Genomic DNA, 22,402 nt, shown 5'->3' on the forward strand with positions numbered 1-22,402 from the left:
AAACTGGTTGTTCCTTACTAAGTGGAGTACTTTGCATTTGTCCTTGTTAAACTTCATCCTAGTTACCTCAGACCATTTCTCTAGTTTGTCCAGATAATTTTGATCCTATTCTCCAAAGTACTTGCAACCCCTCCCAGCTTTTTTTCACCCACAAACTTAATAATTGTACTCTCTATGCCATCATCTAAATTAGTGTTTCTTATACTGTGCTCCGTGAAGCCCCAGGGCTCCACGGGACATCTCCAGGGGCTCCACGAAGTTGACAAACTGGAAACATTGATAGGTACAACACATACAATCAGTGGACCGCTGAGGCTCCGCATACATTTTTAGCATGTAAAGGGCTCCGGAGCCCAAAAAGTTTGAGAACCGCTGATCTAAATCATTGATAAATCAAGGCTAAGGTTCACCAATGATTGCTGATGGCCCTTCCCAGCTCCAATCTGCCTCCCAACTGGGTTGCTCCCATCTGAAATTGACACTGTGATTGAACAGCTGATTGCTTGGTGTATTTTCCGATCCCCAGCTAGTTTATACCAAATGAAGATGTATCCTGATGCATTTTAGTTTCCAGAGTCCTTGGTACTGGGTCAACTTGTAACAACCCCCCTCTCTCTGCAGTTCCTGAGACTGAACTTCACAGGAGCCTGTTCTCGAATTAACATCACTTGACACAGTGATCAGGAAAGAAAACAAATTTTGCCCCCTCCCTGCTTTTTTAATAACCAACAGGTGCTGAGCCCCTTAACCTATAGACTTCCATAAAACTGCCTCTCGGGCATAAACTCCCATCTAAGACTTTGGACATCTAGTAGTTACTTTATCAGGGAATGTATAACTTGACCCATTAAGAAGCTCCAGAAGGAGTTTCCCATCTTCTAAAGAAAAAAAACAGCAACCTTGTGTTGTTTAACCAAGAAACTTAAAAATTGTCCACCAGTGTTAAAAAGTTGGTTTAAAAAAAACAAAGAAGAAATAGCTTTAGTGACCTTGCTGCAAGGTTTATTTTTTTTAAAAACTTGCTACTATATTTTAAATTGGTACCAGAGCAAATATTTGAATGAATATATCAAAATCTGCTGGAGTTAATCAGTTGCATATATATAAGTTTGCTACTTTAAAACCTTGTGTGCTTGCACAAAGGAAGAAACTGATGTAGTAAAGGAAACGTTCATGTAGTTTAATGTCCAAGAAATGTACATGGGGCCAGTTTTCAGTTAGGTTGCTATATTAAGGTGCTCACTACTGCATTTTGACCATTCAGAACAGTGCCAGTTACCTATGATAGGGACCTACATGCTAATCAGAACAGAATGTAGAATGAACATTTTAACCTAGGTTGCAATTTGAACTCATTGGCTCACCCTCTTTACTTGGTGCACTAGTGTAAGTCTGGGGTGATGGTTCTGAAGTAAGTGGTGTTACTCTGGATTTATACCAGTGCAACTGACAGTAGAAACTAAGGGTACGTCTACACTTGCTCCCTAATTCGAGGGATGCAAATTTAGGTGACCAAAATTGCTAATGAAGCGGTGATTTAAATATTCCGCACTTCATTAGCATGATCTTGCCAGCGCATTACTCTGCTCAACAGCTGATTCAAACCAGGAAGTGCGCGCCAGGACGCGTTAGTTTGAACCAAACCCCTTGGTTCGAACTAATGTTACTCCTCATGTTTTGAGATCATGCTAATGAAGCATGGGATATTTAAATCCCCACTTCATTAGCAATTTCGGTCACCTAAATTTGCATCCCTAGCTCAAACTAGGGAGCAAGTGTAGACGTACCCGAACATAACAAACAAAATAAAGTATTTCTTCACACAACGCACAGTCAACATGTAGAACTCCTTGCCAGAGGATGTTGTGAAGACCAGGACTTTAATAGGGTTTAAAAAAGAACCAGATAAATTCATGGAAGATAAGTCCATCCATATTTATTAGCCAAGATGGGTAAGAATGGTGTCCCTAGCCTCTGTTTATCAGAGGCTGGAAATGGGTGATAGGAGAGGGATCACTTGATGATTCTCTGTTCTGTTCACTCCCTCTGGGGGCATCTGGCCTTGGCCACTGTCGGAAGGCAGGATACTGGGCTAGATGGACCCTTGGTTTGACACAGTGTTGCTGTTCCTAAATTCTTATGTCTATTTTTAATCTTATTTTCATGTGTCATTGTGGCCAGTGGTATATAAACACATATCACTCACCAACACCTGTTTCTAATTTATCTGGTCATTGCTTTATCGTTAATATCTGGGACGTCCTAGGTGAGACACATAGGCTTCCTGGCATTGCAGAAGTGGGTAGGCTGTTGCTGTTGATGCAGTACCAGAAGTAGCTTGCCAAGAGAGGGTTAAAAAGAAAGTTGGCTGAGGGCCTGATCTAGTGTCTGTGGAGGTCAATGGAAAGGTCGAACTCTGGACTGCTAGATCCACTTGGTAGTACAAAAGGTGCTATACAAAGCTGAGATGTCAACTAGAGGCATTTTTGTTATTTCCCCAGGTAGGGTTAAGACCAACTGCTGAGCGGATCAGCAGGGCATGGGCACCTCTTACATACTGCATGGAAAACCACTCTCCATGGTGAATGGACAAACAAGTTAGACTCCACGGGTCAGCTGCTTAGCTGCTCTTAAAAATCTCCAGTGATGGAGATTCCATCACCTCCCTAGGCAATTTATTCCAGTGCTTAGCCACCTTAACAATTAGGAAGCTTTGCCTAATGTCCAGCTTAAACCTCCCTTGCTGAAATTTAAGCCCGTTGCTTCTTGTCCTATCCTCAGAGGTTAAGGAAAATCATTTTTCTTACTCCTCCTTGTAACAACCTTTTGGTACTTGAAAGCTGTTATCGTGTTCCCTCTTGGTCTTCTCTTTTCCTGACTAAACAAAACCCATTCTTTCAATCTTCCCTCATAGGTCATGTTTTCTAGACCTTTAATCATTTTTGTTGCATTTCTCTGGACCTTCTCCATTTTCTCCACATCTTTCCTGAATTGTGGTGCCCAGCACTGGACACATCTGAGGATCATCAGCACAGAGCAGAGCAGAATTACTTCTTGTGTCTTGCTTACAACACTTCTGTAACCCTCCTCTTCTCTTTTCTACTCCCTATTTTCACTTCCAAACTGGCTTTCACTGGGACGCAGTACCACATAATTAGGGTAATTACTAGGGAGACAGTCCTGTTCCACAGCAAGAGCATGCTGCAGATGATATGTCAGGGGCAGGAGATGAAGTGTAGTCTAGTGGACAGGACACTTAGTTGGAACTCAGAAGAGAGGAGTCTATGCTTCATTTTGCTACTGAGCTGCTCTGTGGCCTTGGGCAAGTCACTTCACATGTCAGTGCCTCTGTTTTTCCAACCTAACCTATGTGTCTCTTGTCTCTTTCACTTATAATCTCTTCAAGGCAGGAGCTTTCTCCTGCCATGTATCTGTGCAACACCAGCACAATGGGGCCCTGATCTATGCTGGGACCTTTGGGTGATACTGTAATACAAATAATTAATACCAATATTACTACTACTAAGTTAATTAAGATTGAGGCTACTCCAGGGTGAATCTCAGCTCAAACTGAGCCTGTTTTCATCCTTGCCATTCTGTGAAACTCCTGTTCAGAATTAATTTGAGTTTCAGGCAGAGGTACAGGGTAAAATCCACCCTGTCATCTCCATTCTCTGCTCCAGAGGGAGCACTGCCCAGGTCTGTCAGGTTCATTTAGTCCAGCTACTAACTTGTTCTGTTCTCCTTGTAAAAGCCACAGGACAGAGCATAAACCCAATCCCCCCATTAGGACCTGGCCTGTCTTCCACAGCAGCCTCCTTGGCATTCATTTCTTCTAAATCAACTTGGTGCCAAGGAGAGAGGCGGGAAGCTTGTTTTGAGGCCCTTGCACCTGCCATGTCGCTTGGCTTATCCAAACAGCTACAGAGCTGACGGCAGCTGAAATAATAGACAAGTGCAAGAACGCGGGATTTTTGACGTCCTTCTTTTGTTTACAAAATCCCACCCCCCTTCCAGCTTCAGAATCCGACAGGAATTCTCTTCATTGTCTTCTGCCATACCTCTCATACCATTTTTATTTAAAAGTGAGAGCGAGAGTGTGCTGGCAAAAGGGGGGAAGCGTCCTAAAGTGACCTCTCCTCTGAGGCAGGTCTGTTATAGAAAGAGCTTTTGGAAGCATCCTTGGACGTGGGGGGTGCGAAAAGCCCCAGTGACACTTCCTAGGTGCTCATCTTACAACCGTGGAAGTAAAGTTGAAAGACTCTCACTCTAAGTTTGAAGAAAGGTCAGAGCAGCTCTCAGTAATCCAGGAGCACGCTTGACCACAGACAAAGCGGCAGCTGATTCTCTGCTATTTTATCGAACGTAGTTTCTTTCCGGCAGAACATCTTATCTGAGCTACGGAGTATGGAGCTCCCTCAGCTCCCATTAACTTAAATAAATAACTTATTTTGGTGCCTAAACATGGGTCTGAATAGCATTTGAACTTTGGCAGAGTGCTTCTCCTTGTGCCTCTGTTTTCCTTTCACCTTGTGTTTCTTGCCTGTTTCGCTGGTAAGCTCCCTGGGAGAGGAACTCTCTCCCCTTTTGGGTTGGCACAGTGCCTGGCACAATGGTACTTGGATCCCAGTTGGAGCCATTACTGTAGTATAGCTAATGAATAATAATCACATTAATCAAGAAGAGCAGTGCAGACTTAGAAGTTCTCCTGCTAACACACCACAAGGGAGTTAAGTTTCTATAGGTAAAGTTTTTAAAGGTCTCTAAGCGCCTACCTCCCATTAAATCTCACCCGACTTTCATTCCAATTTGTGACCAGAGACCTATGCCTATGGAAGCTAAAGGGAAAACTGCCATTGGTTTCAGTCAGTCAGGATCAGGCCTCCTATTGCCAAATGTAATGGCTTTTGTGGCAGCTGGACCTTTACGAGCTGGTCTGAGCCCCACCATTGTGTTTCAGCCTGAATATGGCTAGCTCTCTAGTGTAATGTGTTCTCTAAGCACTTCAGGACCCTTGACCAAAGCTGGGGATGAGCCTTTCAAATATGAACATGGCAAGAATTGGCATGAAAAGGGCTCCTTACCTGCACTCAGGTGTTCATTGTACAAGACAGCCACATGGTAGACCTACTTAAAGTGCCATAATTCTGGGCAGCGACATGCCTGTGGAGAACTGAGGTGGAACAATGGAAGATCTTCAGCTCTTCAGGGTTCAGACTTTGTGACCATAGTTGTCCCACCTTGGAGCAGCTGGTCCAAGGTACAGCAGCCAGGGAAAGTGAAGGCCCCAGCCACAGCTGGTTGCTGCCAACCGGCTTCTTGCTTTGATGGGCTAAGCATCACTGCTAAAGAAGAAATCCAGGGGTGAAGGTGCTGGAGGAAAGCAAGGGTTCAGCTGGGACATGTGGAAGGAAGGGGTAAAAGGAGGACAGGAAGAGAACAAATGTTCAGAGACCAACATTTTTGGAAGAGCCGGACCCAGGCTTTTGGGGGACTAAATCTCCATTTAGGAGCAAATAAAGCCTGGCCTGCGGAAAAGCAATGAAGAGATTTCTTTTACCCCTCCATGCACCCTTGCTGGAGGCAGCTGGAATTTGGTAGCAGGCACTTGGGACATTTACATGATAGGAGACCTCCTTAGCCTTTCTTGTAGCATTCCTTATTTTATGGAAATTCATGCTCTCTGGGGGCAGAAGCTGGGATGGGCTCAGAGATTATCAGTTGCAATGCAAAGGGGGAACTTTTTAGTTAAAAATCTCTCTCGCTCTCTTCACCCTTGCAGAGTGAAGAGGGGGTGCAGGGAGCTGCCTTTCCCCAGCATAACCAAACAGGTGACATTTAGAGTGGAGCTGTTTTCCACTGGCAGAGTAGGAGGAGGAGCTAGCTCGGATAAAGGTGCTGAACACCCTACCAGGGATGTACACAGGCACACACACCTGTGAGTTTTCAGGAGAGTGTGTGCTGCAACTGTAAAATCTGCTCTCCCTTATGTCATCTCTACTTGGGTGGGGAGCTCCCACTATCCCGGTAGCTTCAGGGAGAACTTCTGAAAGTTATAGGAACACGCTGGCTAAAATGAAAACAGGGGAGGGGGCTGATGAGGTCACTTCCAAGGGACAAAGCAAAACTTTAACTCAACTGCCCACCCTCCCCAAAAGAAAGAGAAAAAGCAAGACCTCTGTGTCTCAGTCTCCCAAGGTCTCCTTTGCTGCTGAAGAGAGGAAAAGCAGCCCTGGCAGAGTTTCACACACAGTGTTCTAACTCCTCCTCTGAATGGAGGGCTTGAGTCAGTGCTTTTCAGTAATAGTGCCTCCCCCTGAGCGGAAGCCAGAGTGATCAATACCCTTTACTCAGTCCTGGAAAAGGTCATTAAAAGACCATAGGTATAAATTTGAAAGAGCAGTTGCTCATATCCTTAATATTAACGATGCTCTTCGGCATCACTTCCTTAAGTACCATCATGTAAAACAGCCATGCATCAGAGCGGATTGACAGAGGAGTGGAAAGTGTGCATTATCATTATTGCTGTCCCTTCGGATCAGTGAGAAGGCAGAAGGAAAAATAAATGGTCAAAATCTTGCTCATATCAATGCCCAGGAAAAAAAGCTTGTGTTGTTGACATCTCCAGATACACTCAGTGTAATATCCACTTGAGTGCTCATTAACCTTCCTCATACCTGGAAGAAAATGCAACAGCATTGTATCTTTCATTCTGTAAATCTGTTTTTCTTTGTGTACGCTGTACTTACGGTCACAGCTTGCATATTACTGCCCCATGTGCTATGCAAAGCCACTTTAAAACATGCATGTTTTTCTCCAAGTTTGGCACTCTAAAGGCATGCCAGAGCATTAAACAACCACACACAGACTGTGACAAACAGCAATGGACAAGTTAATGCAACCTAAGTCCCAGTTGGGAGATGCTGAAATGCCACTCTCGGTAAGCCAAACTTGAGTAAGAGATTTCCCGTTAATTGCAAAGCATTTTGGCCTAAGACATGTGAGTGAAAAGGCCAGATCTGCACTTCAAGCTTATATCACCATAGCAGTGTCAGCAGAGGTGTGAAAAACACATGCCAGCAAAACCCCAGTGTAGACACAGCTATGACACAGAAGAGGGCTTCAGGGAATGTCATTCGGGGAATAGTGTTCTTACCATGGGAAAGCAAAGGCTCAGGAAATAAGGCTTCAAGGGGAGCAGCAGCGCCCCCAGGTTTTCCACCCACCTTTCCCTCACAAAGGGGCTGACCCTGCTGTCGACCCGCCGTCAGTTCCACCAACTCCACGCCCCAGCCTCCGGGCAGTCCCTCCAGGGTTCCCCTCACCCCCAGGCTCTGCAGCCACCTCCAGCAGTGGCTAGCTTCCCAGCTCTCCCAGACCAGATGGACTGGACACCATTGCTGAAATGGCATCCAGTCCAGGAGAGCTAGCAACCCTAGGTGTGTGACCCCAGCCTGTGGTGGTGAGGGGGTGAACAGGTGTGTGGGGTGCTGCTTATCACCCCTTCTCTTAAAAATAGTTCCAGCACCACTGAAATACTCCTTCTCTTGGTATATGTTGCATCTAAACTAAGGGCTATATTGGCACATCTATACTCATATAGGCTCTGCAGTATAGACATACGCTCAGAGTTTGTAGCCCAGGTGTCGCTCCACCTAATGTAAGCATCGGCTGCATTTTGTATTCAATTGGAAGTGCCACTTGGAGCAGCCCACTCTCCCATTTTCCATCCTCTGTGGATCACTCTAATCTAGCCCTGCGTGAGCTGGAAATGTTACATCTACCTCTGACCGCAGAGGACTCTGACAAACAGATTGAATTTCCTTGGGTGGATTGCTAAGGCAGAGAGTTTGCTGCAAGCGGTATGTACAGAAGACCCTTCTGAAAGGGCCACAGGGATGGAAATAGGGAAGATGATTGGTTTTGTAGTTGAGGCACAGGCCTGGGCAATGTCCTGGGCACTGAGGGTGCGTCTACACAGCACCCTGACCTCCAAGTAAGCTACGCAATTTGCGCTATTTTGAGGTAATTTCGAAATAGCTTATTTCAAAATGTAGTGCTGCCTACACAGTGCCAAATTTCAAAATAAAGTGCTATTCTGACAAGTCCATGGAATGAGGGTCACGGGGATGCTGGAATTGTGCATCCGTTATTTCTAAATATATTTCGAAATAACGGGCGCATTTAAAGATGAGGAATTGCTGTTTAGATGTAGCCTAAGAGAACTGTGTTCACTTCCTGGCTCAGCCTCCAGCTTGTGACCTTAGGCAAGCTATTTCATCTTTCTGTGCCTAAGGAGTATTAGGGTGGGGAACCTCAGGCCTGGGGACCAGACGCAGCCCTCTGCTTGCCTGGATGCAGCCCCTGAATGTTGGGGGCTACATCAGAGAGGGTTTTTTGTTTTTGTTTTTTAGGGGTTTTGTTTTGTTTTTGCTTCTCACATGCAACTGATTTTCGGTGGGCCAGTGGCTCCTGACGCAAAAAAGGTTCCCCACCCCCAACTTATATAGTTTCTAGTTCTCCACAGTTAGCCAAGAGGACCAAGAAGTGTTCAGTGGAGAAATGTCCTTTCTGCCGCCTTCCCTACAGCTAGACTGCAAGATTCACTTGCTCTGATGGGAGCCATCTGTTGTCTGATCCTTTTCCACATGTGGGTAGCACATTGCAGTTGGAAAAGTCTCCCACCTCATTTTGTGTCTGGTGGCTGGAAGAAGCCAAAGCACACTAGGACAAAATAACCCAGCAGTCATTCTACCCTGACATACCCATAACACTGTCTGCATTTACTCTTGTCATGCAATCCTTGATCACATAATTAGACACACTCAGTCCTTCCTCCATATGAACTTTCCTTTTCACTCCTCTAGGTCATATTCATGCACACACCCAGTGCTCTGCAGCCTATTCACTCATAAATATAATCCTCACCCCATGCTTAATTTAGTACCAGTCTCTCTGCCATGGTACTCTAGGGCCAATTTCCCATCCCATCATGAAACAAACATGAACTTTTAAAATGTTAGTTTTCCTATGGAATTTCTATTATAGAAATATTTTCCTGTGCAGAATGTGTGTTCAGTTTGTGTACCCATACAAATGTGTGCACACATAGAAAATACACATACACACAGGCCAAATGCTGCTCTCAGATGCATGGGCATTCAGTGACCAGTGGGAATTGCATGTGTGCCCAAAAGCAGAATTTGTGTGAATCTTTTCTGGGAGGTGGGCAGTTTCAAATTCACATTTATTGTGCCGATATTATTCTGCTGTTATTACAACTCCCTGAAGCTCACAGGCCTTTGTGAAAAATTTGGGCCCTTTTTTGGTTAGTGGAGCAGAGGCAAAATTATCCTTAATAATTTACAACTGCAAAATGCACCCACATTTTTGTACCTACAAGATCAGCTGTAGGGCAAATCTGGGGAGCAAATCAATTACTGGAGTTAAGAGCTACAGCTACTCTGATTTGTGCTTGCTGTTGAATTGAACATGAAAGAATGCAGGCGCAGATTATTTCCACAAAAAGGAAGGGGCCTTTCTGAAAACTAGCCCCGTGTAATCCTATTCAAGTGACTCAGGAATGTTTTAGGAGCCTGATTGAATTAAGGAAGTTTTCTGAGAAGCCCGGCCTGGTTTCAGCAGACCCTTCCCTGACCTGGGTTACTGATTGTATTGTGCTGCTCACTTGCTGTTTCCTCTCTTGTGTTGCAGGGAGTTGAGTGACAGTGCCGTGTATACGTACCAGGTTGCCGTTATTTCTGGGACAGAGGAGAGTGAACCCTCTCCCACGACTGTGTATATTCATGGAAGTGGCTACTGTGGAGATGGGATTATCCAAAAGTAAGTGTGGAATAAGCAAATGGATACAGCCGTGCAGCTTCCGTTGATCGAGAGATTGGGGTTAGAAAGGAAATTACTGCCCGTCATACGTAATAACTACAGCTTTTGTCTCTGATCACCTGATGTCTCCATAGCCTGGGCTGACTCTCAGAGGTAGAGAAACAAGGATTGTTACCATGATGATAACATTTAATTGGAATTTAGTTAGGTCCTGCTGTCCTGACACCTGTATATATATATAAATTTCTTGGTGTTAATTGCTGACAAAAAAGAAATGTTCACAGCATCGTCGGTGCTGTCATTAAGTGCGAAGTCCCAGGTGGGCTGGTGGTTGATGGACAGCTTATCCAGCTGGCACATGGGAGGCCAGGTTTCCAGGGCAACCTCAGTGTGTGAGGCTGCTCCGCAGGCCTCTGGAGCTGGGATGCATTTGTAGGCGACAGATTTGGGCTCCAAGGGAGTGCTAGGCAGTGCAGGTTCTCAATCAACTCCTCCCGCTCCTTGCCTGCTGATCAACAGACCACTGATCATAAAAATAATGATTAGCAATTGTCGTTCGTTTTTACTGTATTGAATATATAGCGCTAGTGCCACCTGCTCAAAAGTCTCCCGGCGCCCAAACGAAATGTAATTAATTAACAACAGACTCATGGGAATCAGAGCTTCCTGTTGAAAGAAGGGGACTACTTCTGCTCTCAAGCACCAGGCCTGGCAGCAAGTGTTCGCAATACTAGGCCCTAAAGGCAATGCACTGAAACTAAAACTCACCAAGTCATTGATACATCTGGGGCAGTTGGGAGGAGAAAACTAGAGCTGTCAGCTCATACTGTTGTGCTGCAAATTCTCTGGACATCACTTGCGGCTTTGCCCCATGGCTTGAGTAATGCATAGTCACACCGCCCCATGGGCAGAGCGAGAACTAGAGTGTGTCACAGTCTGCTCCTTCATTGCCGTACCTGCTCCTGTGGGGTTTCTGGTGGCAGAGAATCACCCGAGCCAGAGCTTTTTGTGGTTCAGGAGGCTTTCCCCTTCGTGCTTAATGGAGCAGAGCCAGGATACCACCCACTCTCTGTCAGGAGCTCTCCATCACATGCTGCTACCTACAGTCTGAGCACATGGAAGGCACTTTCACCTCTTTATTCCCCTGCCCGGGTGCACTGCCAGGGCCATATCCTGGCCCTTTTTGATAGAGCATGAAGTGCTTCCACAATTCCTGTCATTCCAGGCTCCCCTCTCATCACTTAGCTGCTGTCTTTCCCCCACCTGCTGAGTCATCATCAGCAGCCATAAAGGAAAGTGCTCATGTTCTAGCCAGGAAGCAATAACAGAGCCTAGCTATGACAGAAGGGGAAGGGTACCCTGGTATCCCAGAACTGTAAAAGCTGGAGGAGAGAGAAGAGGTGTTTGGAGGGCCAGCACACAATGGCATGCACGGCAGGTTATGAGCCAGGAACTGAGAGAATGTTGAGAAGTGCAGCTGTTAAGAACAATAAGAACAGCCAGACTGGGTCAGACCAAAGGTCCATCTAGCCCAGTCAGCTGACAGTGGCCAATACCAGATGCTCCAGAGGGAGGGATCACAACAGGTAATCCTCATGTGATTTCTCCCCTGTCTCCCACTTCCAGAGAAACGGAGGTTAGGGATACCATTCCCACCCATCCTGGCCAATAGCCATGGATGGACCTAACCTCCATGAATCTATCTAGGTATTTTTTTAACCCTGTTAACGTTCTAGCCTTCAGGGTTAGGGTTTGGTTTAGGGTTTCCCCTCTGATTCCTTGTTTTGTCTCCTGACTGCAGAGATTTGGGGGAAGACTGTGATGACCTGAATAAGATCAATGGTGATGGCTGCTCCCTCTTTTGTCGGCAGGAACTATCTTTTAATTGCCTTGGTAAGTCTGGTCCGGAGCCCCTTTTGTCCAAGGTGGGGCGCAAGTCAGAAAGAAACAGCAGCTCCCTGACCTACTGATGAGTTGCCATAGGGGCAAAGAGAAAGGTGGGATCTGTGGGCTTGAAAAATGCCTGTCCCTTCCCAGCTTCTAATCATTTGGATGGGAAATTGGTTCTAGTGGTTTTGTAACTGGCTTGGATTTTCAGCTGGGTTAAGGCCCAAACCCATTGAAGTCAGTGGGTGGCCATCCCCTGCCATCATTTTTGGTTCAGGCTAGGGGAGAAGCTATGAACTGACCCTTTCTGGTAAACAGAGGAAGGAGGGGAAGGGGAAGGGACTTGGAACAGAAGCAACCCCAGCTAAGGTCACACCTGCTTTCAGATGCAAATCAAGAGCTGAGGATCAAAGGTCCAGCTAATCCCCTTTTTTTCAGAGGTGAAAACTACTTAATCAGATTTTGTTTGCAAGCCTGCTTTGCCCTGATTAGCAGGAAATGTAAACACAATGGCCAGAAGATGTTCCAGCTATCTGAGGTCTGCAGGGTTGCAGTTGTGAGCTTAACATATTTATTAAATCCTGGAGGAGAAAAGAGGGCAGAGAAGGGCAACTGAGGGCCCATCTATACTACAGCTTTTGTGTAAGGCTTGGTCTACACTGCAGCTTATGGCAGTGTAATTTATGTTACCCCGGGGTGTGAATAAACCACCCCCAAGTGATAGAAGTTACACTAATATTGGGCTATCTATGCCGATTCTTATGGCCACCTGAGAGCTTCCACCAGCATAGCTGCTGCTGCTCTCAGAGCTGGTTTTATTATGCCTGCCCCTGTCAGCATAGAGCATCTTTACCAGCTACGCTGCAGTGATGCAGCTGCACCACTCCAGAGCTATATATGGAGGCTGCCCTTAGAGCGCTATGTTAAGGAATCATGTTGCAGCCTCGCTCAGGGATGAGCCTCAGAGAGCATTTGGTTTGGATGTTCTCTTGAACCATTTGGACTTCTTGAATCTGCAGAATCATACTGTAGATCCCAAGAGAGGTGGCGTGCTCAGGTGATGTTATGCAGTTCCATATCTGGTCCTGTTTGGACAGACTGCGCAACCATAGTCTATCTACTTAGGTGCATGCATAATTTTGAGCACATGAATAGCCCATTGAAGTCAATGAAAATATTCCTGTGCTTAAAGTTTAATGGGGCGACTCACATGATTACTGGAAAAACATGTAGATGGTATCACTAGCTTTTGTGGGCACAGGTTAGAGTACCTTGCTGAACCAGGACCTCAGGAATGGTATTCAGGCACCTCCTGTTTAAATGGGAAGTGAAACAACTTCTTAGCCTTACCTTTTCTGAGCTCCGAAATGGTTGGTTTCACAGAGGTAGCCGTGTTGCTCTGTTTAGTGCCACAAAGTTTTGTGTGTTTGTTTTTTATTTTATCCCAGTTCATCCCAAGGAATTTTAGTAGAGCTACATATAGGTAAGCAAAAATCCTGTCCTCTAACACCAGAGATAAAAAAAAAATGAAAATAAAATAACAAACCCATTTTTGCAGCTTGAAGTATTATTCAGTCTTTTCTTCTGTGCGTGTTTGGTGTTTTGGGGTGAATTGTGAAAATGCAACATTTTCAGAGCACAACATTTTCAGAGCACATGTAAAGTTGTTCATTTCTCATAAGTAGGTGCAGAGTTAAAGCTGGTGTTTTGCACAAGTCCTAGTTTAAAACATTTCAAAATAGAACCCAGTTGTTGGTGAAATCTTCAGTATGTGGAGTCAGTAAGAGCTTGGGTCAAATTCACTGATATCTACAAAGGCACCAATTAGCTTCCATAGGCTCTGGATTACCAGTGATGAGTGTCTAGACAGACACAATACTGGTCTTTCCACCAGACAGACATATTTTAGCACAAAATAAGGCATGATCTTATTAGAAACCACTGAACCATTGGGATGGGGCAAAGGAGTTTTTTAAAAAAAAGAAAACTTATATATAATGAAAAGGCATAACTAAAACGGAACCTTCTTGGAAGCCCGGTAACATCAAATCAGGCCCTGACATCTTTAGTCAAACAAAACTCTTCAGTTGAGCGTTTTGCTTGAGAAATGGCTGAGCGATTGGGCCTATGGTTTAAGGAATGGAAAAGAGACGGAGAAACAGGCGCATTTCATCTGTTATGTTATGAGACTAGCACGTCATGGTGCTGTAGAATAATAAATAGTCCTTTCCCATGGGAGTCCTTTTCTACTGACATGACTGTGATCATAGCGCTCGTTAGCACCAGCAAAGTAAACTATCCCTGCTTACCAAGCGTATGTGCTTTGCTGAAACGAGGCCCAAGTTTGTGTCTACACATTGGGTGCAAGCCTCCCAGCCTGCACAGACAGACTCGTGCTAGCTCTGCTCAAGACAGCCTCCTAAACATAGTGGTGTGGGCCAGTGGGCCATGTTGGCCAGCAGATACGGGGATTGGGCGGGCTTGGACAAGGACACTAGCCTGAGACACCCGTCTTGCTGCAATATCCAAACTGCTATTTTTAGCATGCTGTCTTGAGCGGAGCTAGTGTGAGTTTGTCCATGTGGGCTGTGGCCTTGACTCCAAGCTGCAGTGTGGCGAAGGTCTGATCTTGCAATACTGTCAGGCAGAGTGCCTGCTTCCCCTGTGCCCAGTAAGGTTGCCAGATGGTCCCCCCAAAAATACCGGACACGCAGTATTTTGGTCAAGCAAAAAAAAAAAAAAAAGGAGCACATGATAATAAGTACTGCCTCTCCCAGCTCGCCCTGCCCCCACTAGGCTTCTGACACGCCCAGAGCAGCAATCAAGGCCTCACCTCTCAGCTGGGTGCATCAGAAGCGGGAGGGGTGGGGGGAGTGGTTGGGACTCCCAGCCACTCCCCCCGCCCCCGCTAGGCTTCTGATGTGCCAAGAGCAGCAATTGCGGCCCCACCTCCCAGCCTGGGAGTCCCAGCTGGGAGGCGGGGCCGCGATCAGCGCTGGGAGCCTGGGATTGCACAGAAGCCTGGTGGGGACGGGGGAGTCCCAGCCACTCCCCCCGCCCCCGCCCGGCTTCTGCGCAATCACAGGCTCCTAGAGCTGATTGTGGCCCCGCCTTCCAGCCGCTCCCCCCACCCACACCAGGCTTCCATCCAGTGCTGGAAAAATCAAAGATTCTGGAAAATCAGATTCTGGAAAAATCAAAGAATACCGGACATTGCACATGTCCCGTATTCTCTGATTTTTTTTACCGGACAAAGAGCGCAAATACCTGACTGTCCGGCAGAATACCGGACACCTGGCGACAGCAGCAGGCCTACCCTCAGCAGTAAGCTCCACGGCTGGCAGTAGACATTATTTGGGCCCTAAGCACTGTACGTTTTGCAGGGGTCTCAGAATTAAAAGGTACCCCAGGCCTCCCTGAAAAGGGGTTTAACAAAAGGCTGAAGCGTGCGCATTCACACCTCTGCGGAGAGGTCTGTCCTCACTTTTGTTTGCTAGAGCAGAAAGGCAATTAAGCAAGCAAACACCGGCGAGAGTAAATCTGCTGTTTTCCCTCTGCATCTCCCACCATCAGGCCTTTTATTTTTGTCTCTGATGGATTCACTTTGTTTTGTGTACATGGCACACAGCAGCTTTCTGGATGCTTTGCACTGGTGCCTATAACTCAGTTAGGCTTCTTCCCCCCCTCCGCCTCCTCCTCCCTCTTATAATCAGATAAGTCTGCGATCAATCTGCTTTGCCATTGGAGGGGGGGGGGGTTAACGAAGGAGAGAGGCGGGGGAGAAAGCTGTGTGGTCTTTACTGTCAGGCTGTCCTGGCCTTCTGAGAACATAAAGCTGAGAAAAGAAAACAGATAAGATTAATAGCATTTAGTTCTTGCAAGATGCTCTTATACCGACAGTGGAATAAATAAATTAATTAATTAAAGCATCTGGCAGTGCTTCCTTTTCAATGTGATGCTGCAATGTCATTAGCCCTTCTGCATCCCCAGTTTTGTTCTCTCTACCCACATCCACCAGTGGGTTTTTGCTCAGGGATCCCTCCTTCTTTCCCCATTGAGTTTGAAATTTGGTCCCTGGCCTGGAGGAAAGTTTCACCTGCCCTGTTGATGGTGTGCTGCAGGGGAGAAGCAAATCCCAGCTGTGCCCCATTGCGAGACACAGACCCATGCACCTGTCCTGTAGTTAGATGCAGATCCCTGGTCTGTTTCATATTGACAATGAGGCCTCATGGGCTTGGAAATGATTTGGGGACACTATTCAAACCAGTTGTCCAAAGAGGAGAGTCTCCAATGGCATCATTTTACAAAACTTTACTTATCCGGCTGGTAGGGTTGCCGGATGGTTTCAGAAAAAACACCGAAAGAAAAACCCATGCCAGGAAAAAGTTTGAGAAAAAAAAAAGGACCCCAACAGCTGTTAAGCAAAAAAAAAAACAAAACCCAAACCAACATGGCCCCTTTAAAAACTGCGTGGTGAGGCTTTTTGGCCCTCACAGGCTGCCAGCGGCTGCCCGTCATCTTGCCTCTCTGCTCCCTGCATCCGGTAAGCACTAGGGTTGCCAGGCTGCCTCCATATTGAGCCAGACAGCCTAGGATTTTTGCCTCCTGGCCAGGAAAAAATCAGAAAGTACTGGACATTTTAGGTGTCCAGTATTTTCTGAATGTTTGTACAGGACAGGAGGCAAAAATACTGGACTGTCCGGTTCAATACCAGACAACTGGCAACCCTACCAGCTGGTCCTTCCTTGCACGAGTAAAGGCCTGCATGGTGGGACATTCGTCTTCCTACCATTGTGAAGGAAGAGAAGGCTATATTGCAAAAGACACCAAAGAATAGCAAAGAAACCTGTGAGAAAATAGTATGGCAGAAACATAGTAAAGGTCTATAGACAAGTTTAAAAATAACTTAGAAGTGGTGTCTGGTTCCGCATCTACCCCTGAGTCTGCCCAGCAATGTGTATGTTCTTACAATCACATTTACTATTATTCTTATTTATTACTTAAATTTCCTCTTGCATCCCTCATAAACAACTCGGGGAACTGATTGCACACCAAGGCAAGCTTTGACGTGTAATTGTAACTTGAAACGCATGATGAGTCCCATTGAAATCCTCATTACTTGTCCTCTGGATCAGGGCCTCTTGCTGTCAAATGCCAAAGAGGAAACAAACTGCAGGAAATCAAAAGGGATGCTTTTTGTCTCCAATCTCTTTCAGTTAGAGCTGGTTTGGGGGCTGCGTGGCACAGAGGTAGGCACGAACGGTTCTGTGAGATGTGTGTGTTTTACGTCGACGATGTCACTGTCATACTGCTGCTTTCCCGTTTATGCTTTGGCCTCAGCTTTATTGCTCTACCTCTACTGTCCTCATCTTTTCCTTTCCTGTTTGGAAAAGCCTCCCCTTCTAGTTAAAATCTTCCCTTTGTGAAGGATCTGTCCTTTACCTCGCCTATTCTCCATACATTACATAGAGCTTTCTCCCCTGTCTCATTGCCTAGGCTGCATTGCATTCAGGGAAATAATGAATATTCATGAGCTTGCTATCATCTCTATTTGGAGCATGATCCTCTAGGGAAAATGCAATGTTAAGTGAGTGACACAAACCTAATTTTATATGTCTTTTTTATTTTTTACAGAGACGTAATGTGCTTAAAATAAATTGATGGATGACCATCCATATTCATTGTGGGCATGTTTTTAGAGTAAACTGAGCCTGCACCGCCCCCCGCCCCTCTCCCCAGCTCCACATACAGCCCCTCTCCTGCACAGGAACATGTGGTTTTGACAACTAATTCCACATCCCTGTACAGTAGCTAATGGTGCTTTCTTCTTCTAAGAACAGTAAAATCCAGCAAGGGCTGAGTGCACCAGTGGAGTGGAGGGTGCTCAGTTTCTTGCAGGAAATGCTCAGTACCTCACAGGATCAGGCTACATAAGTAGAGCCCTAACTGGATACAACATTTGTATTCGCATCTGTATCTGCAAAAATGAGTCGTGGATATTTGCATCGATATCTGCGGATGCAGATACCATGGAGATCTGGTGTATATCCACAAAGTTGCAGGGATCTAGATACAAAATTTGTATCTGCATCCCCATCTGTATCTGCAAAAATGAGCAACGGATATCCGTCTCCAAATCTGCTATCCATGAATATAAAATGGATATGTGCAGATTTGCAGAGCTCAAAGGTGTCCTATAGCCAAAATGCAGAACAAGTACCTTGGAGAATAAGTATTGCTGCTAACAAAATAATATAATAGAACCTCGTAGTGAAAGGAAATGAATTTGCTAACCAGCCAAAATTCACACAAACCCCAATATTCATCTTCCAGCAAATACTTTGGAGCTCACTATTTCCTGAAGCCCTCGGGATCATGTGGCTGCATGTTCCAAGATGTGTAATTACTCATTTGGCAAGTTAGCAATAATACGGTGTCAGTCATTAACAGGGCAGTTTTTAGCACGCCTATCAGTGGTTTGACTTTCTTCGTGAATGATGCTGCTTTGTTTTTCTCAAAAGGTTACTTCCCTGCCTGTAAGGCAAATTCTGGAAGGGCCACACCAATAACTTTATTCATGTTCAAAACAGCTCCTTCCCCTGTGGCTATCACCCACCTCCACCGGAAACGCTTTTCAGTGTGGTCTCCAGATTAGTTAATGAATCTGCACTCACCCTCTCTGAAGTAACGGTGTATCATCAGCTCCATTGCTCATGGACAGATAGAAGCACAAAGATTGTCAATGCCTTTCCCATACGTAGAATCACAGAACACTAGAACTGGAAGGGGCTTCAAGCCCAGACCCCTGCCCTTACATCTAGATCATCCCTGATGTTTATCTAACCTACTCTAAAATATCTCCAGTGATGGAGATTCCACAACCTCCCTAGGCAATTTATTCTAGTGCTTAACCACCCTGACAGTTACGAATTTTTTCCTTGTGTCCAACCTAAACTTCCTTTGCTGCAATTTAAGCCCATTGCTTCTTGTCCTAGCATTAAGGAGAATATTTTTTCTATCTTCCTTGTAATGCCCTTTTAGGTACTTGAGAGCTGTTATCATGTGCCCTCTCAGTCTTCCCTTTTCTTAACAAAACAAGCCCAGTTCTTTCAGTTTTCCCTCACAGGTCATGTTTTCGAGACCTTTAGTCATTTTTGTTGCTCTTCTCCAATTTCTCCACATCTTTCCTTGAATGTGGTGCCCAGAACTGGACACAATACTCCAGTTGAGGCCCAATCAGCACAGAGTAGAATGGAAGAATGACTTCTCGTGTCTTGAGAGAATATATATAGAGAGAGATGGAAGCAGGGTTAGAACTCAAAGGCTGTTTCTACATTGGTGCGATCTTGCGCAAAAGCAGATGCTTTTGCGTAAAAACTTGCTGTCTGTCTACACTGGCCGCGAGTTCTTGCACAAGAACACTGATGTTCTAATGTATGAAATCAGTGCTTCTTGAGCAAGAACTATGATGCTCCTGCTCAGGAATAAGCCCTCTTGCGCAACTGTTCTTGCGGAAGAGGCCAGTGTACACAGGCAACATGAATTTCTTGCGCAAGAAAGCCCTATGGTTAAAATGGCCATTAGAGCTTTCTTGCACAAGAGAGCATTTACACTAGCATGGATGCTCTTCCACAAAAGCACATCTCTTGCGCAAAGGCACATGCCAGTGTAGACGCTCTCTTCTGGAAGAGTTTTTGCACAAGAACTCTTCCGCAAAAGAGTTCTTGCTCAAAATCATGCCAGTGTAGATGTAGCCACAGAATATGTGGGCTGATTGTTTACAGAAACAATATCGAGCTTACTACTGCTGCTAGCTGTAGAAAATCTCTTTTAGTTAAAAGTATTTGGGGGATGGTGACATTTTAAGGTTTTAATCCCCCTGACTGCAGGTGAGTTTTAATTTTATCTGCACTCTGTAGCACACAGATGAATTATATAGTTAGTATGTTGAGCTCAAGCCACTACATTATACTAAAGATCCTCGTCACTGTAGTCAAAGGAGAAGCCGGGGGAGGCCAGGCCGAGTTGATCGGAAGTAGTTGAATAATCGAAAGACAATACTACACACTGCTTGTGTTTGCCCTTTCAGTTCAGAATACATTTTACCCTGGCCTTGGAATATTCCCTGGGTGCGACATCCACATTTACTTCATTAATAAGAGTGTCTGTCTGTTTATTTCATTGATGAAAAAATTCACAAGTTACTGAGATAAGACTTTATTCCATGCAATTTCCATGTTTCCTGTTCAACCATTTTCCCTCTATTCAGTTAAAATATTTAGAAAAGGGGGAATTGATCAGAAACTTTGTATTGAATAAAGAAACGTAACTCTCCCCGGATTGGTCCAAATGAATGAGAAGAGACTTCCTGGCCATTCAGGCTTGAGTCTCTTCCCACTGAAGCGCATGGTAAAATGCCTGTTGATTTGAGTGAGGCAGAATCTAACCTCCAAGGCCTAGAACTTAAGAGTAGCCAGTGGCACCAATTCAAGTTTTAATATGGGAGCCTCTGGACAACTACCTGCTTGTCTGTTAATGAGAGTTTGGTAGCCAGAAATGCAGATTAAATGTAATAAATTAAATAACCCAGTGCAGATTATTTACTAATGGATCTAATCCTGGTTTTATGGAGTGCAGTGGGTTTTGTTTGTTTGTTTTTTCCTGTTGACTTTGGAGAGACCGTGATTTGGCCTTAATAACGCTGACCATTTTCTCTGGGGATTGGAAAGACCTGTATGCCAATTGCCATCTGCCTGAGCCTCCATATGAAGGTCAAACAGACCTTTAGGAGTTAAGATTTGATGGCTGCTCTGTTCCAAGAATCTGTTACTCTTAGACAATGTGTGCACATTTTTGCCCCCCTCCCCTTTTTTTGGAGGAATAGCTATGAGGCACAAGGCTTGTTGTAGTTGGAACAATCCCTAAATAAACAGCTGAGCTTAAAAATACTCCTTTTTTGTCCAGCCTTTCAAAAAAAGAGCAGTTAATGTACAAAAGAAGACTATTCTAGTGCCAATCACTGTATTCTGAGCTGAAAACAGGAAGCTGCTCTGGGTGTCTGTCCCCAGCACTTTGACCATTCTGCTTGGACATTAAAGGCCTCGTCTGAGGATGTGCTCTGTGCCATGAATTGGGTAGCTCTTATATTTTTCCCACAGTGTGGAAGACTGCCCATTGCAGATAAGTCTGTATCCTGCATGTCTGCTTCCTGATGTGTCCCAGACTTAATCAGTTTCCCTGGCATAAAGCTCTAACCTCTCCCTGGTCAGGTAACCACGATCCTTCCTGATAGGCAAAGACTCACTTCATCAGGTACATCGGATGAAATGGGTCTTCACTCACAAAAGCTTATGCCTAAGTAAATTGGTTAGGCTTTAAGGTGCGGGGGGGGGGGAGGGTGCTCCTTGTGGTTTTAGTGAAAAATCGGACACTCAGCATGGAATTTTCTGCCAGGGGAAAGCTGTGCATGGGGAGCCATGCGCAAGATGGCTTTATGTCCTCCCCCCAACATGTTCGCCCCAGTAAAATGGAGACACTAAGGTCTGCTATGGGTTGCAAAGTCTGGTCAAAGCTGGGGCTCCCTGGAAAGCAGCAGTGGTCTTGCTGTACCTGTTTCCCTAGACACATCCCCTACACCAGGGTCTGCAGCGTTTATCAGATATTTCTTGGGCATCTCTCAGGTGCCATTTGGAGATGGTTCTGTTCCGGTGCATTGCTGTCAGCTGGCTACGCAGTTTTTCTCCTGCCAACAGTACTAAGCAGATAGAAAAACGGGCAAGATCTGGCATAAAAATTCCAGTGCCTGAACTGATGGTTTGGTTGGGGGAAGGGAACTCAGATTGCCTGGATTATTACTTTGGCTTTCTTCAGGGTTCAGTTCAGGGTCTTTGGGCATGTGCATCAAAACCTCCAGAGAGACACCATCTCCCATTCCCAACTGCTGCCCCTGCAGCAGTTTTGCTGTTCCAGATTTTTATTTTATTTTGGCATCTGTATTAATTATTTGATGTCACTCTTGCTTGCAGTCCGCAGCTGCTCCACTTCAGGACCCCTTCCAGGTTGAGCAGTTCAAATTAGACACAACTTCAAACTTAAAAGCAACTCTGATAGTTAACACTGTACGAGAAACAAGCAACTAGCAACAGAGAGAAACTATAGTTGGAAGTGAAACTGGTACCAGGAGATGAGATGAACCCTGTTGTACAAAGGAACGTGGGCCTGATACAGTGAAAGGGAATGTCAGGAAAGGGCAGATGGAGCATGGTTAGGAAGGAGACCGGATTTAGACATAAGGAAGATAAAGTGGATTCTTTGTTGAGGCTACTAGACATAGTTAGAGTCTAGGTTCTCTCTGGCTCTCAAGAGGTGAAAAATAACAGGTGCTGCTTCCTGCTACCACACAAGATCTGGTAACTCCTAGACAAGTGCATTCTGCTTTCCACCTCATTTGGTCCTTGATAAATAACATGAAAAGAAGAGTCCACTGCAAATAATTTGGGAGGAAGTGTCAACTGTCCTAGAGGCAGCATTCCCTGTAAGCTGAGTGGCCACCCAGGAGAGATTCAAAAGCCACCCAGCTGATTAGCAGAGCACCCAGAGCCAGCAGTATGTGTTTCTATTGGTGGTGCCCATCTGCATATGCCTTGGTGTAAATAACAAAATTTATTCCACA

At 45.4% G+C, this 22,402-nt stretch overlaps 1 protein-coding gene across 2 annotated transcripts in view; it reads left to right on the plus strand.

The window, feature by feature from the left end:
• Window positions 1-22,402, plus strand: part of PAPPA (pappalysin 1) — a 243,954-nt gene that overhangs the window by 115,657 nt on the left and 105,895 nt on the right. For both annotated transcript variants that reach the window (XM_075905988.2, XM_075905990.2), the window contains exons 9-10: window positions 9,715-9,843; window positions 11,645-11,736. In XM_075905988.2, the coding sequence (XP_075762103.2) occupies window positions 9,715-9,843; window positions 11,645-11,736 (221 nt within the window). The remainder of the gene's footprint in view (window positions 1-9,714; window positions 9,844-11,644; window positions 11,737-22,402) is intronic.

Source organism: Pelodiscus sinensis, chromosome 23 (assembly GCF_052426305.1).
Source record: "Pelodiscus sinensis isolate ZL-2025 chromosome 23, ASM5242630v1, whole genome shotgun sequence".
In the NCBI taxonomy this organism is placed as follows: Eukaryota; Metazoa; Chordata; order Testudines; family Trionychidae; genus Pelodiscus; species Pelodiscus sinensis.